General features: G+C 42.7%; 1 protein-coding gene across 1 annotated transcript; it reads left to right on the top strand.

Annotated features, from left to right (window-relative positions):
• Positions 1-6648: 6648 nt before the first annotated feature.
• LOC115570827 (urotensin-2 receptor) lies at positions 6649-7918 on the top strand. The gene has a single exon (XM_030399586.1). The coding sequence runs from the start codon at positions 6789-6791 to the stop codon at positions 7872-7874; it is 1086 nt and encodes a 361-aa protein (XP_030255446.1). The 5' UTR covers positions 6649-6788; the 3' UTR covers positions 7875-7918.
• Positions 7919-17240: the final 9322 nt, after the last annotated feature.

Raw genomic sequence — 17240 nt, 5'->3', positions numbered from 1 at the left:
GGATCACAGGAGGACAGCAGATGTTGCAGATGTTTATTAACAATCATTAAAACTGTAACCAAATGAACCTGCACCGTCCAACTAACTCTCTATCATTTAGCTAAGTTGGGAACTGGAACCCCCTCAGAGACCAATGTTGTCCCCAGACCACTGGTTGAGAATCACTGCTTTACAAAAAACTACATGATGCAGCCATTGTCGCGGTTTTGTGTTGACAAACACAGTCGAGAGCGTGGCTACTTTGGTGGTATCCTTATGGGGAGGGATGACGTATTTCCGCTTTTACATTGATCCCAGTGGAGAGCGTGCACTGTGATAGGTTTCCTTCTTTGACAAACACAGCTTGTGTCTAATAGTATTTTAGAAAAAAAAAAAAAAAGAGCAGACCTGAAAGTAACGAGTACTTTTCAGCCTTCCTAGAAATTAACTCGAGTAAAAGTAAAAATATTTGTCTTGGAAATGTATTCAAGTAAGAGTAATAAGTACCAAAGAAATCTAATACTCAAGTAAAGTACAAATCCTCTGGATATGTACTTAAGTACAGTACTCAAGTAAATTTACTCCGTTACTGTCCACCACTGTTCTTTTTATTGAATAGTTGAGTTATTTATTAGACCTTGTGACCGCAGGTGATTGCATGTCTTCGGGCAGGTGCGGCACTCGGCACTTGGCTCCGCCTGCAAGAGAGTAGAGCGAAGTTGAGCTCCGACGGAAAGACTGTGTGTAATTGAGAGGATAACAGTGTGAAGCATGTGCAGAGTTTATTGGTAAATATGTGTGGTGCAATAGCGGGTGGTATAAGTGTGAATGCTGTACGAGTACGAAGTTGTTTGTGTTAACACTTACCTGTCCGGTCCTGTGTCTGCTCCAGGGTGCGCGGCCAAAAGATTCCCCTGGGGGGCTCCAGGGTGCGCGGCCAAAAGATTCCCCTGGGGGCACGGGCACCGTGATAAACGTTCCGGGAGAGACCAAGTGGCCGGAAAGGGGGGGGGGGGGGGGGGGGAATGGGGGATTTCAAATGTTTGGTGGTTCTGTTATTTATTGTTAATGTATTTTATAGATTTATTGGCAGGGGCACATCAGGAACAGAAGAGTGGTGAAGCGTTTGTGCTAAAGGTAAAAGGGGAAAGTGTCACTTGGTTGAATAGCCATTTGGTCATATGTAAATTTACCTCAGTAGTGGAAGAGTCCAGTCATGGTTAATTGGTAGCACAGTATATAAGGCGCCATTTTACCATCTGTGTGTGTTGCTGGTTAAACCTATGACGCTCACCATACTTTCATCTGTTGCCTGGTATCTGAGTGAAGTAAATAAAAGAAATGTAAAATTGGGAAACCTGACCATCTCCTCGACTTTTCTTCGGCATCATCCCGCCGCTCACCGGTCGCCCTTTCACAGTCTTCACTCTGCCACTACAGCCGTAAAGGTATCTGCACTTATTTCTCCTTGATTTCCAAACTCATCGCAAGTGCCGCCAACATACCATGACCTGACAAAAGAGTTCAGCAAGGAGCTAGTCCTGTCTCTGCCGCCTCACCGCTCGTATGACTATGCCATTGATCTGCTACCTGGAGCGCCACTCCCCCTTGTATACCTATCACGCCCGGAAAGAGAGTCTAAGGAGGATTATATCAATAACTCTCTGGCTACGGGCTTAATCAGGTCCTCCTCATCTCCTCTCGAAGCGGGGTTTTTCTTTGTGGTCAAAAAGGCTGGAACCCTCTGTGCCCTCTCTCCAGATCATTGGTGCCACTACCTGGGACCAGAACCTGACCTCGGTACAGGTCTATCAAATCAGCTGTTCGTTCTGGAGGAGGTCCAGTCCCAGGTATTGCAGTGGGGGCACTCGTCGAGGCTCACCTGTCACCCCAGAGCTCAAAAGACTCTTCAGTTCCTTCGCCAGCACTTCTGGTGGCCAAGCTAGTCAAGGGACGTGAATGAGTTTGTTGCAGCCTGTGTTGTGTGTGCCCAGAGCAAAGCTTCTCATCACCCTCCTGCTGGTCTTCTCAGATCCCTGCCTATGCCCAGTGGTCCCTGGTCTCACATTGCTTTGGACTTGTCACTGGTCTTCTGCTGTCTGATGCTGATACACAGGGGAGCTATGAGAGAAAATAAAAACCATTACTGTTGAAATACTCTGTAGAGTTTTCCTGCCCTTTTTCTGTGTACACCTGGGTTTCATTTGTTCAGTAGCCTTTGTGTGAAAAACACAAACTTACATACATAAAGGTTAGTGAACATAGTGAGGTATCTGGACTGCAGCACATTCTGGCCCTTAATTCAACTCAGTTTAAATTTAACCTGTTCCTCCTTGTGTAAGTTAAGGAATGTAGACAATACGGGGCTCACAGCTCCATGGGACCTTGGAGGCAGCATTCAGCTGTGTGTGGGTCAAAGGTTAGCAGGAGACAAGGCCACTATAGAGACTAAAAACAGAGCCTGACTCCTATGTCAGATGGAGGAAGATATCTAAACGTATACATCTCCAGAAAAGGATAGAGAGATCATTTAGGTAATTTTGGAGTACAAGACCCAAGGAGGGACAGTAACAGATTAGCCATTTATGGGAGATGAGCAGGGAGATAGACCACCTCCTTTTCATGTCGATTGGTTAGATGGACCCTCAACCCACCACAGTGACCAATTAGAGTAGGCAGGTACAGCCCAAGGGACTTTAAGAAGGCTACGAGTAGAGACGGGAGGGTGGCACTTGGAAAACCTCCTAAGAGCAAAGGCTGAGGTTTGATGGGGCAGAGAGCAAAGCATTTTGGCATTGTTTTGTCCACAGATTTGATAATATCAGAACGCGGCTGCTTCTGATCCGGACTCAAAGCTCTAGGTTCTGTTTTAATAAAGATTGCTCTATTATTCCACCCAGCCTTGCCTCCGCAGAATCATTTTGTCATCAAACTACACGCCGACACCTTTGAGGAGGGACGCCCAGAAACTACAATAGGTATACAAGGAAGTCTGTGTTTTTCACACAAGAACTACTGAACAAATGAAAAGGGTGGAAAACAAGCAAAGGCAGGAAGTAGAAAGTAAAACATGACACATGAGGATAAACTTTCAACATAAAACAGGAAATCCACTGAGTGAAAACCTAGCACCATGACAGTATGTATATATGTATATCTGTAGATACTGTACCTGTTGTATACCAAGGTATATAACTGATTAGACTCAATTCAATTTGTTTAAAACCTTGTTTTAAACATGACTTTGCAAATGTTTTATGAGAAATTAAATGCATTCAACACACTTATATGTCTTTTAACAGAAACATGCAAGACATTTGTTCACAGTAAAGTGTAATTGTAATTTTAAACAACTTGTCTTTGGAATGGCAATGGCAGCTCATGAAGATGCTGTTTTCTGCATGTATTGCCTATGGCAGAAATACTGTAATCAGCATTGGAAAATGAAGTGTGTTTTTTTTTTTTTTTTCTATTAAGACCATCATTGCCTGTTGTGTTTTTCAACCATCCAACCTGACTAGACAGACAGCTGCAGGGAGAAAGAGAGTCGGGACAACAGCCACGCACATCTAGCTTGGTTTTAAGGCTGCTCCTGGCTAGAAGGAAGAGGAAATGGACAAATAGCATTCAGGCTGGCCAAACAAAACAAAATCAGAGTTTTGCCCATATTCTTGTCAGAAATCTCTACCACATCTAAGATTGAGCTGGACGAGTGGACTGTATTCCAGGCTGACAAAGCACAGGACTACAGTGGGACGATGTGAATGAGAGCAGGACTCTGTTTATATTGTTGATTCTTGGTGCTCACACAGTCAAAGTGGATTGGAAAGTGTTTCCTGGATGCTGATTTTTTGATTGTGAACTTCCATTTCAATTATGCGACTATGTGTTGTATAATGACAAATAAATAAACTTGAACCTTGAATTATATGCGGTGTTTGTCACAGTGCCCGTGCTGATCTGCAGCTTGCATCCTTCATGTCATCAGCGGCGATGGAAGGACAGGTAGACAGCAGAGTAATGCAACACGTCAGGCAGTATGAGCCTGACCTTCAGCCCGACTTTCACAATATGCTTTTGTTATGATTTGAATGCATCGGATTCTTATTGTCTGTAAGAATCAGCTCTACTAATGCACACAAGAGCAAAAGAAGTGGGATGAACCTGCAGTACAACCACTGTTGGGGGGCATTGGCATCTGATTCAATTATTCATCTGGCAAGAGGGGTTGTGAGTGAGAGTATGTGTGTGTGATATATGTGGGGGAGAGGATGGAGATAAACATTACAAAGACTGACTGCAGCGGGTGTCAGTGTTAACTGCCACTTCTCTTATCCCCATTCTCGCCTTTATGCTGCACATTCAGTCCCACAAACTAATGACTGTTATATTTTTGGCTCTGGCTCTGCTCTGAGGTGAAGTTAAACTGCGACTGATGCACACACCCTCTCAGCCTTTTTTGGTTTTGAGGATTGATGGTACCGTATCATAGTCGGCCTCTTGGCTCAATCACCTGTGCACGGATGAGTCTGAGGACACCTACACTGTCAGATTATTGGCTCATGATTGCTGTGGGGGAATTTTTTTTTTCTTTTTTTATGATTCTCCCTGGTCATTTTGTCTCCAGACAATAGCAGGTCATACCTAGCTTGCACAGAGGTTAGAGTCTGGATAAGGATAGTGACGATTGCTCTACGACCAATCTTCGGTCTCTGCAACCTAGATACTCAAAGCTACTGTAGATTGCTGCCCCAGAAAGGACTCATCAATTCAGGCATAGGAATTGAGCGCTTAGAGAGCAGAGTCCACCACTGAGAGAAAAAGATACCATCTTAGGACAACTTTAATAGGGGGGACATGCTGTAGGTGTTGTCAGGTGTCAGAAATACTTAAGGAACATGTGTCTGCTTCCTTGCAGGCCTTATTTCTTTATCTATCCAAAAGGAGAAACCTTTGACTTCAACCTGAGCTACAGCTGCAGGAATAAAGTGAAACTCTCGCCAAAAAGCAACCAAAGCTTTATTTGTCATTGAATATGAGTCAAACCTTTGTGTAAATGCATAATTACGAAAAAGAGGGACTTTTAAGATTTACCGTAGTTTCGTTTTTCTGGCAAGCTCATTTTCAACAGAGTGCAGGGGCACTCCTCAAAATCATTATTTTTCTCCTGCCTGTTAGGTTGCACTTGGGGATCGACACTTTTTGTCTGTCATGGCAGCGACACTTTTTAGCAAACTCTGTGTACACAAACAATGTTCTCACTTCTCGAGTTCATGTGTAGAGACCCTGGTGATACTACGAGCAAAGTTCCATGTTGTGTCGAGCCTTCTTAGTGTTTTAAAAATAGCGATTTTGATGCCAGCGTACGGGTGCCCCTGTACCCCATTGAAAATTAGCTTGCCCAGAAATGAAACGCCTCTTTCGTCATAATCATGCATTTACACGAAGGTTTGACTCAAATTCAATCACAAATAAAGCCTCGGTTGCTTTTTGGCGAGAGTTACACTTTAACAAACATTTCTGCATCTGTAAAATACATTGTCAAATTCTGTTGTCAGCATGGTTTAAAAATAGAACGGCACTCAGTCGAGCGCATACCTCTGTGAAGGTCCAAAAGTGCTCTTTAGTTCAGTCAAGCCTAATTCAATATCAGACTCAGAAGCCCTGTATCACCATACATTTTAAACCACAAATAACTGCTAAATCATAATCTTATCTTTCCCGATCTACGATCAAAATGAACTCAGTCATATAGATACCGGCCAACTAAATATGCCAGATTGTTTCATCGAGATCTGTGCATTATTCCCTGAGAAAATAACAAAAATGTGGGGAAAACATCCATTAAAAATCTTAAAGAAAGTCAGAAACAAATTCCTGGATCTGTCGATTCATCCACAACACAGCAAAAGTTAATGGGGGCCACGAATCATGGGCCAAAACCCATCCTCCATCCAAGTTCCATGGAAATCCGTTTTGTGGTTGTGTAATCCTGCTGACAAACCAACCAACCAACAGACAAACAAATTGACAAAGTAAAAAGTAAAAACTATCCTCCTTGGTGCAGATAAAAATAAATACATATATGAAACGGCTCTGTACATTTTGTTTTTGCAGTGACGCTTGAGAAACGTTTTATGGATTATGGAAGATAGATAGATAATGACTGAATTTTCATTTTTGGGTGAGCTGTTCCTTTAATGTCTGATGTCCCTGATATACTATGTCTGATATGCGCATATGGCCAGTGCAAGAGAGCAAAGATTAATTATCTTAGCGTGTTCAACTCATCCTTGTCACGGTCATTTGCAGCGAGAGAACGGCCCATTGGAGATGTGTTGGGAAATAAAAGCGACATGTCTGTGCGCAAAAATGACTCTTGATTAATACTCATATCAATACTGAGTTCATTTTCACAGATTTGCTTCTATTGTGGCATCAGGTGCTTACCAAACTTTTGATAAAATATTTTCTTTTTTTTTGCACAATCACATCTCTCAGTGTCTAAGCATCCTTTACTCCCCAACAACCACATTTCTCCCACTCGGACGGCGCTGAAAAGTGCTTGCTGTTGCAGCCCGTGAGACGACTGAACATCTCGCACACTCATGATATAAAATCTTCAGTGTGCGTTACGGTGGTGACGTCAGGAGCATAGAGCAGCAGGCAGTGAGCAGAGAGAGGGGGGAGAGGGGGATAAGCAAGACGCAACCTGTGCCGGTGCGCATCCAACTTCTCCCGCGCTGTCCAAGAGCGCGCAGCAAAACAAACGCACCAGGAGAGGAGAGGAGATCAGAACAGGGCGAGCGATGAATAATAACTCTACGAATTTAAACACGAGTCCGCCGCGGGTCGGAGGCGGCTCGGGGACTGTGGATCATGAACTCGTTATCACCTCCACTTTCGGGACGCTTCTCTCAGTTGTCTACATCATCGGAGTGTCGGGGAACGTGTACACCCTGGTGGTGATGTGCCACTCGATCCGCTTCGCCACTTCGATGTACATCTCCATCATCAACCTGGCTGTGGCGGATCTGCTCTACCTCTCCACCATCCCGTTCGTGGTGTCCACCTACTTCTTAAAGGACTGGTACTTCGGGGATGTGGGATGCCGCATCCTGCTCAGCCTGGACCTCCTCACCATGCACGCCAGCATCTTCACCCTCACTGTGATGTGCACGGAGCGCTACCTGGCCGTCACCAAGCCGCTGGACACGGTGAAGCGCTCCAAGAGTTACCGCAAAGCTCTGGCGTGGGGTGTCTGGCTGCTGTCCCTCGTCCTAACTCTGCCCATGATGATCATGGTCGCTCAGACCACTAAGAAAACGCCGGATGGGGACGTGAAGAGGATGTGCGCACCCACCTGGGCGCCCCTGGCTTATAAAGTGTACGTGACTGTCCTGTTTGGCACCAGCATCATGGCACCGGGGCTCGTTATTGGTTACCTGTACGTCAAGTTAGCGCGCACTTACTTGGAGTCCCAGCGCAGCTCGGTGATCAGTAAAGGTGGGAAGCGCTCACCGAAGCAGAAAGTGCTGATCATGATCTTCACCATCGTGATGGTGTTCTGGGCGTGCTTCCTGCCCTTCTGGATCTGGCAGCTGCTGCCGCTGTACCACACCAAGCCCCTGAGCTTGGCCTCGCAGACACACACTTGCATCAACTACCTGGTGGCGAGTCTCACATACAGCAACAGCTGCATCAACCCGTTCCTCTACACGCTCCTCACCAAGAACTACAGGGAGTACCTGAAGAACCGGCACAGGAGCTTCTACAGGTACACGTCCTCCTTTAAGCAGCGGCCGCCCAGCCTCTACTCGTGGGGGAAGTCCGCGTCATCCAGCAACCAGTTTGAGTTAAACTCCGAGACGCTCGTCATGGGGACTCTGAAGTGATGTGCGACCCACGTGGAAGAGAAGAAAAAGCTTTTTGGAACAGCAGTAGGTAGGTGATGAGCCCTCCATTACGCACAGGCCTGTGCGCACTGTTTATGTGTGGATTACTTAAGCTTATAGTCATTATAAATATGATCCAGTCAGAGGAAAGCTATTTGTTTCATCCTGCGCCCCTAAGCGACACTGAGCCCCATTAGCACTCTGACACTTATCTCTGCCATGCTGCTTCATCTCCAACACTCAGAGGACGAAGTGATTCTCCTGTGCTCAGGCACAATGGAGGCTACAGGTTAGCTGTATTTCAAATATTATACCAATACAGCCCAATACAGGTAACTTTAGATAGAAGCAGTACAGTCTTTTCAAAGGAAAAACACAAGAGTTTGCAGAAGGTAATTTTAGCTCTGTTAAAGGGACAGTTCACCCCAAAATCAATATCACATGCCTCCTGCTAGTGTTTATCCACCCAGACTATTTCGTTGATGAGTTTTGGAGTATCAGCAAGAGATTGCCTTCTCTCAAGTGTATATGTATATATATATATATATACATATATATATATATATATATATATATATATATACATATATACATATATATATATATATATATATGTATATATGTATATATATATACATATATATATATATACATATATATATATACATAAACTTATTTCTACTAAACTATACCCGCCAACTGCATCACAGCACAGGGTGTAAACATTCAGGGCTCGTCTGTGGCTGATCTATAAGGTCAGCTAGCTTAGTTAGCTTACATGTTGTCCATAAGTAAATGCACGCTTTCTCCTGCGTGTTGATACAAAAATGAAATGATATCTGGAAAGAGACATCACTCTTGAGCACCACGAGCCAAGTGCCATCTATGTCTGTTTTATGTCAAATATATCTATGGCAGAAATCTCAAAACCTTGTCAACTCACCCCAAAACAATCTAAATGGAGAAACAGATGAGAGTAATTTTTTGCTTCCTTTTTTATTTTGGGGTGAAATGTCCCATTAACAAGAGCAAGGTCAGATAAATGTGGAGCATAAAAATGGGGACCAGTCCTAATGACGCTTTAATACCTTCAGCTAACTGTCTCAGGGATTAGGGTCTTGTGTAGCTCCAGAAGAAGCTGCACATATTCTGATGAATCACCTGCAGTGATGTCAACCAGTGGCTTAATTGCATTGTGGGCAATGTAGGCGCCAGGTTTTGAAAACAAAGTAGAATGCGTATAACAAAACTAAAGATGATGTCTCTGGTTCTGCTTTAGCAATTTTGATCTTTTTTTTTTTTTTTTTTTTAACTCTCCATAATGAGCGCAACAGTGTTATAGCAGTGCAGTAATAGAGGACTGCTTTTTTAAAAAAATGGCTCCTACGTTACCCAGTATGCAACTTAGGCACTGAGTGACTTCACCCGAGGCAATTTATCAGATTCTATTCTCCCTTGACCTTCCATTCCCAAAGGCACCCTGCCCTCAATGTCTTATGGTTCCCTGCCCACACACGCCTGATTCATATGATCAGCTCGTCATCAAGCTCTGCTGAAGCCTGATAACGAGCCAGTCATTGGAATCAGGTGTGCTGCAGCAGGGGAACGTCTGATGGTACTCTGGCACGGTACAAGACAAAAAAATTAAAATAACACAGACAATGCAGGGCAAGGCACCCTATAGGAACAGAACACACTGCCCTGAACGCCCTTCATACAATGTGTATATACCCTGCTGCCGAGTTCCTTTTAAACCTGGTGCATACTATCAGCCACCATCATTTGATGGTCATTTGATTCAACATAACTGGATTGGGAATTATGGCTTAATGGGGGTCACACATACTGCAATGTCCCCAGTTTGAATTCAGCTGGGGACCTTTGCTGCATGTCATTCCCCAGGGTCATCATCTCCCCTTGGCTCAATTTCTGTTATCGCTGTTCAGTGAATTGTCTAATCAAGGCATTCAACTGCTCCCGAAACAAAATCATTAAAGCATCATTAAAGCACAATATAAACTGAATCAATTAAGCTCTTTGACACAGGACTCCTCTTTGTGATGATGTACAAATGTGTGACAAATTTGTAAATAATCTAATAATCAAAACGAATTCAGGGCCTGCTGGGCCAACATGTCCTCCGTGACTTTGACCTTCAAACAATGATGCACTACATACCACCGCAGCATCAGTTTTGCATGTGAAGCGCTCTGTGGTCAAGTCACGTAAGCTTACCACGCATAGGGCGATAAAAGCACAACTCTCCCCATCAACATTCAGTGTACGGACAATCTCCTCCCACAACACTTTTATGAGACTTTCTGTCTAAATAATCTCAGGACAGACAGACACAGCCCGAGCTCCACTTTATTGGTTGCCAGGGTGACAGGTGATGAGTCCCGGCCAGTCTAATATATCACTGGTTGCCTGAAAATAAGCGGTGGTGGCGCCATAAGCACAACAGCTGAGAGATTTTGAACTTGAAACACGGTGCGAAAAAAAGGCAGAGCGCCCTGAAAAAAAGAGGGCACGGAGCAGTGCCTTTTCTCTAGGCGGCCTCATGCTGCTGCAGGCGCTCGGTTCTCATTAGAAATAATTGAAGAACGATGCTTTGTGGAAATGGCTTTCAAAATAAAGCTTGCAGAGAAAGAGTTCACATGTTATGACATATAACTGTCGGACAGTTATTAAAACTGTTATAGCTCGGTAACTTAAGTCTCTTGCGGCAAGGTCCTGCGTATGACCCACCCAACCATACCCCATCTTGGGCTAAACTTACTCTTTATATTACTGCACTTGAGGGGGAGCTTTCAGAATATACACTAAAGGGGCAACTACTGCTCTTAACTAAGAAGCGTAGAGCAACTGACCAGGATGCTGTGTGTGTCACTTCGTCACTTTAGGAGGCTGGCACTTCCCTGTCCAGTCAGTGATCCATGCCTAAATATGGGTTATCCTGTTAGTAGAAATACATTTTACATTTACCATCAGGTTACTGATTAAAGCTCAAAATAATGTATTTTCATGCCAGTCACACGGAGAGCAATAGCCAAACCCAAACTAATTAAAAGTCAAATCATTATCAGATGGTAAGCAATTCTACCTCTTTTGCTTTTGACACTGACGTTTTCTTGCAAGCCCGCTCATCTACTTCATACCACAAATGGGAAACCAGAACACTTCTTATACCAAAATCATGTCCCTTGTCTATAAATTCTGCATTCATTCACAGGTACTCTGTGTATAGACATCAAATGGAGAGTAAAGCCAGATGGGTGTTTTGTTTTGTGACAGATTTAGCTCAGAGGAACTGATGTGAGCCCACATCTGAACCTCTAAGACATTCTCTGACAAGAGATTTAAAAACAAATTGCGTGTCCAATCACTTTCACTTAATTCTCAAGCATCCTCCCACACACACACACACACACACACACACACACACACACACGCACACACACGCACACACACACATACTTTCACTACTGTGGTGAACCCGGAGCCAAAAGCATCCATGCTGGGACTGTACACTCAGTTAACGAGTCTGAACTGTGGCCTGTTTACCTGAATGAGCGTGAGGACACTCCTGTATAGCTGGAACTCGGTCCTAACTTTGCGTTTATGTGGTTTTCACACTTTCACACTTGTTTTTAATTCAATAACGGATCCCCTGATTTGATCAACGTCCAACAGTCTTAAGATGTACAGAGAGAAGAAGGCGACGGTCCCTTCTGTTCAGGACGTTTCGTTTTGCTGGTATCTTAATGAGTGATGCATAAACGCAGCTCATGTTTCATGGAGCGTTCATAACTCTTTCATTAACACGAAACCAAGTGGTAAGAGGAAGCTGTTTTAATCAGACATATTAAAGTCCTCTCAGCTCGCACAACCACCTGCTGTAAAGCTACTCTGTACTCTTTAGATTCAACAGGCCGGTTCTATTAAACACACACTCTGACAGAAAAACATCCTCGGTGTCAGATTTCTTACATTCAAGAAGACTATCTGAATGATACTCAGACTTCTGACGTTTTCCAGCTGCTGTCCCAGGGACTGCACACTTTGGCACACTTGGACTTCTGTGCGTTTGCATGTCAAGTGTCAAAAAATCTCCTGCATTTATTCATTGCAGCCAGTCCCTTGGTGCTTTTACAAACATTGTCACAGCATAGATGTGGAAAAAATGACCTCTCCTTCCTTCTCTTCTTTCTCTTCCCCACAATGTCTGACGACTCTTGGCAGCATTTCCCCCATGCAGATTCTGGATACGACCGCGTCTTTGTGGGACTTATCAGTTCATGGCTGCATCCATTCAAGATTCATGAGAAATCAAAAGGGATTTGTGGATTTCTCGCCTGAGCCTGCAAAATCTATGTATCGCTAAGCTGCAGAGAACCACTTTAAGTTGTGCTGCAGTGCCATACTGTATTCCCCAAGGGGAGGAATTATGCAGATGTAATAGTCCTTATAAACAATATAAAGAAATAGCCACATAGTTAATCTAGTTTTTGCACCAAGTGGTGAGGATCAGTATCCCCTATAAAGACAGAAGTACTCTTTTAAACCATGAGAAATTAGTTTAAATCTCCGCAAGTTTGCTTAACTAGACTTGTGTCGCCATTAGTTTTAACCTTTTAAAGTTCATTAATAGATGTTTGGGGCCACCTGGGGGCACCGCAACAAGCAGTAAACATGGCATTGACATATTATCACCTCGTAAAGTTGACATGGTAAGAGTGTTAGCAAACGGTTGTGTATTTACACACGCAACAGAAACAGAGCAACATTAGCTCTGATTTGGATTCGTGTTTCTGTTCGCCAGGAGAATGTGAGTGCAGTATTTACAACATTTTCGGTCTCCACTTAGTCTCTAGGGAAATATCTGGCGCTCTGGCTGCAAAAAATGCTTCACTATGTTCACCAGCTAGTTGCTAATTTTTCCTGTTGGCGCTGGGCAGGCACTGCTTTGTCTGCAAATGAACTAAAATACTGAGCTTAAAGAGCCATAGTCGTATTTCTGATGTTGGACAAGGAGGCGGAGTGGCCAAGATAGAGACACCGTTTACAGGTGAGGTGAATAACATTGTTTATCTTGTTAGAATGGCACCAGTCAGTGGGTGGGATACATTAGGCAGCAAGTGAACATTTTTTCCTCGAAGTCGATGTGTTGGAAGCAGGTAAAATGTGCGTAAGCCTCTGAGCGACTTTGACAAGGGCCAAATAAGAACTACTGTAGCATAAATTGCTGAAAAAGTTAGTGCTAGTTCTGATAGAAAAGTGCCAGAAGACACAGTGCATATGGGGCTAAATGGACCAGTCAGGGTGCCCGAATGCCAAAAGCGACTACAGTGGGCACGTTAGAATCACGACTGGACCACAGAGCAATGGATGAAGATGGACTGGTCTCATAAGTCACGTTTTCTTTTACATCACATGGATCGTCCCATGTCCTACGAGAATACACTTTTTATAAATCTTTTGAAAAAATAAACATAACATATTCACCTTAAGAGGTAATTGGAAGCGTTCATATTATAATCAGCTAGAAGATGGGGCTTTTAAATGACAGAACATGCTGCCAGTCAGGCGTCATTAAAGTCAAGCCCTGGATCTGTCATATCTGTCAGTCGTCATAACTTTTCATCTTCACAGCCAAGAGCACTTTGGGTATTTGAGATCGTAGTCTGAACAATTAATCAATCAAGCCATGATCCTGCGCCTGAAATCCATCTTAAGCTGTGTAGGTGTTTGAGCTTGAGACTTGATAGAAAGTCAGTTGTAATATTTAAAACCTTTCCAACAAAGTATCACAAATGACTCAGGTGCCGTCAAAGCCAAACACAATCACTTTGAACAGTGTATTCTATATTATATTGCACAATAGATTATACAGTTGTAATGTGCACGTTGAGTCTTCTATTATTTTTCTCAAGAATGACTCTTTGGAAGTAAGATATTAAATTCACTTCCCAAGCCGTCTGTGGTTTTATAGCTGTTTATGAACTGCAGACTTATGCTGGCAGACACTTTCATTAGATGGGGCTTAGTCAAGTCAGTGGTGTCTGACTCCTTAATGATAATCACACTGGTAATCAGACACAAAGCTCAATTAATTAAGAAGCCTGTAGAGGTGTAGTGAGACATTGTGTCATGAGTGCAGTATTTGCTCAGATTGCCATAATGTTGTATCATGCATTTGGCTCCCAAAGGTCAGTAATTAATACTGTAAGCAGGTTTGAAAAGTTCAAAACAAGCATGGTGTAGTCAGTTAAGCAGAGTTTTGTCCCGACATATACTTTTTTTCATGGATGTGGAGCTATGGACAGTGGGAGGCGCCACCTTGCATGGCAGCCATCAGTGTATGAATGTATGAATGATTGTAAGTCGCTTTGGACAAATTTAGCTAAATGTAAATGCGCTGTTTTATTTGAGACAAAACCAAGGCAAAGCAATGAATGTCCAATTGTCTGTTTGCTAGCCAGTCCGACATCCAGTGATTGTCTAGTATAGACATAGTTTGCATGGAGGCAGGAGCGACGTTTCCCCCCCAGCAGCTGAAAAATGCCACTCCATTCAACATGGGTCCAACCAAATTATTTCTTTTATAAATAAAAATATTTAAAAATGATCTTATGAAATATAAATTATACATTTAAGATATATATCTGATTTATTGTATGAGTGATTTTGTAATAAATTCGTTATTGAGCAGTCGTGACAAGGCTTGGTGTGACCAACTGCGACGGTAGTGGTGAGTTCCCGCTGTATTGCAGTTTTCAATTTCATCAGGTGATTACTAAATCATTTATAGGGACTTAAAGAAAAATGAATGCATACAGGATAATGTAGCCCCACACAAATTGATAATTCAACTTTAAAAAAACGTAACTTTATGGCTGCGAATGTGCTTTCATTGCATGCGTTGAAGTGTGAAAGATAATATTCTCTTTTGTTGGAGTACATGGCAAGCTTGGTACTATTGTCTTCTGTTACTGTAAATGTAAACATATGCAGTAGGCTGTTAACGTAGGTTACAAATTGTATGGAATGTGTTATTCAGTGTTTATAACTGCGCTAGTGTGAGCTGCAAACCTTAGCATGTCCAGATAACTAATAGAACGTCACAGGACTGAGTCCTAAAACTTGTAAATCAGTTTTTGCACCTCCAGTTCTCTTGTCTCTGTCAATGGTTTTGGGTGGGTTTTCAGTTGAATGCCTGAAATAAGATCTGTGGTTCATACAGTTCTCAGATAGTTTTATGCTTTATTCTACAACATAAAATTAACCTGTAAACACCCCAAGTTTGAATTACAAAATGTTTTTGTGTCTTCTAACTCTAACTTAAAAACTTAGATTCATCAATTTATGGTTAAGTGTGTATAGTTTAGTGTGTAGTAGGAGCTTTCTGGTGGTGACGTTGAAGTGATGGTAACGAGACGTAGTTTGTTTATAGCCTAACGTTAGCTTTTTACTTCTGGCGATCACATTTACATATCAAAAATGATGAAAGTGGTGCATATCAGATAACATTATCTTGTTTACTATTTGCCCTCTACCCAACTAAACCCAGGAACCATAACCATGAACAGAATGAAGAGTGAATCTACCGTATTGATGGAATGAGAGGCAGTGCTCGTGACAGCGCGGGATGAAAACATCAGAATCGAGCTGTAACATTAGTTAGCTTAGTTAGCTAGCCTCCATCCATGAGAAGGACCAAGCTTCAAGCTGTGCAGTGACCCAGAAAGAAAATGAAAGAAATAGACAGTGAACTGCCCCTTTGAAAAAACGTAGAGTCTTTCTGAGATTAAAGTCATTAGCTGAGCTTTCTGAGATCGACACATTTTTCTAGATTGCGCGACAAGTTCAATCTTTTGTAAAAGATATCATTAATTAATCTTGACAGCATCAAAGGGATAGTAACAGAGGGTAAACGATGTCCTTGAGGTTTAAACCTTTAAAGTATCCTACAACCTGGTGGATCAATATGTCACACAAGCCATTCAACATGATTATGTGTTTGACAACAATGACCAGAGCAGTTACTTTGAAGACAGAAGGAGATCAATGAGTCCTTTGATGGGTATACTAACTTCATGTTTCTGCTCATTATCGACAAATGAGCAACTTTGAACAAGGTGCTAGGTACCCATGGAAATGACCTTGTCAAGTACAAGCCTACACATTCTGTGTGTTGCTGTTTTACCACAACACATCTAGAACCTTGTAGGGGGGAATCTAGTGTTCCTCCCACGCAGAGATCCTCAACATGCATGTCTACCGCCATGCTTCTCTCGACACTAATGAATGTTAAAATAGATCCCTCAGGAGCTGAGGAGAGCAATATTCTGCCGCAGACACAGTAGCTGTCCGTTTATTCACAGAGGATGTGAATTCGCGAGTCGAAGCAAATGTTACAAGCACAGCAGGAAGCTGTCCACCAGAGTGTTTGTAAGTGTTGGCTCCTTAACTCCACATCAACTGTGTACTTTACATTTATTCTGGCCATTTTTTTTTATCAGGTAGTTGCTTAGCCTGTGTATTCTATTTCACTGATTCTCAAGTCTTTATTTAATTGTGTCAGGGTTACACTTAAACTAAGTTTTTGAGCTGCAGTAATCCATATTTTAATATATAACAATGTGTTAAAATGACTTTACACGTACGACCTCCTGCTCTTAACAAACCCACTGTCTGCTACCTGCCCCGCACCAAACAGCTACAGTCGTGGTCAAAAGTTTACATACACCTGTAAAGAACATGTATGTCATGGCAGTCTGGAGTTCCAATTGTTTCTACAACTCTTTTATTTCTTTGATGGAATGAGTGGAACACATACTACTTATATATCCATATCCAGGAAAGATTGCTGCTGATCACGTGGACAAAGATAAAAGATGAAACAACAGATGAAACAAAGATTTAGTCATTTGGCCACAATGAACAGCAATTTTCTTTGGATGTGAGATGGCGGGGCCTTTAATACTGTCAAGCATGGCGGTTGTAGTATTATGCTGCGGGGCTGTTTTGCTGATAGTAGATCTGGTGGTCTAAAGAAAGCAAATGGAACAGTGAAGGACGATCATCTCCAAATTCTTCGGGGAAACCTCATCAGCGTGCCAAGTACATGCACGGAAAGTTACAAATTCAGTTGAACTTCACAGATTCTGTCAAGTGGAGTGGTTATACATTTATCCAGAGGACAACCAGAAGCTCGTGGATGGCAATCAAAAGCACCTAATTGAGGTGAACTTGGCCGAGGGACTTTTAACCAAATATTAGATGCATAATTTGGGGATGTCACATTTTCAGAAGATCCAAAATAAATGAATTGTTGAACCAAACTTTTTTTTTTTTTTGTGACAA

The sequence above is a fragment of the Sparus aurata genome, chromosome 20, assembly GCF_900880675.1.
Source record: "Sparus aurata chromosome 20, fSpaAur1.1, whole genome shotgun sequence".
NCBI classification, from domain to species: domain Eukaryota; kingdom Metazoa; phylum Chordata; class Actinopteri; order Spariformes; family Sparidae; genus Sparus; species Sparus aurata.
Note: the sequence above shows the minus strand (reverse complement) of the source record. Positions and strands in the feature narration are given on the sequence as shown.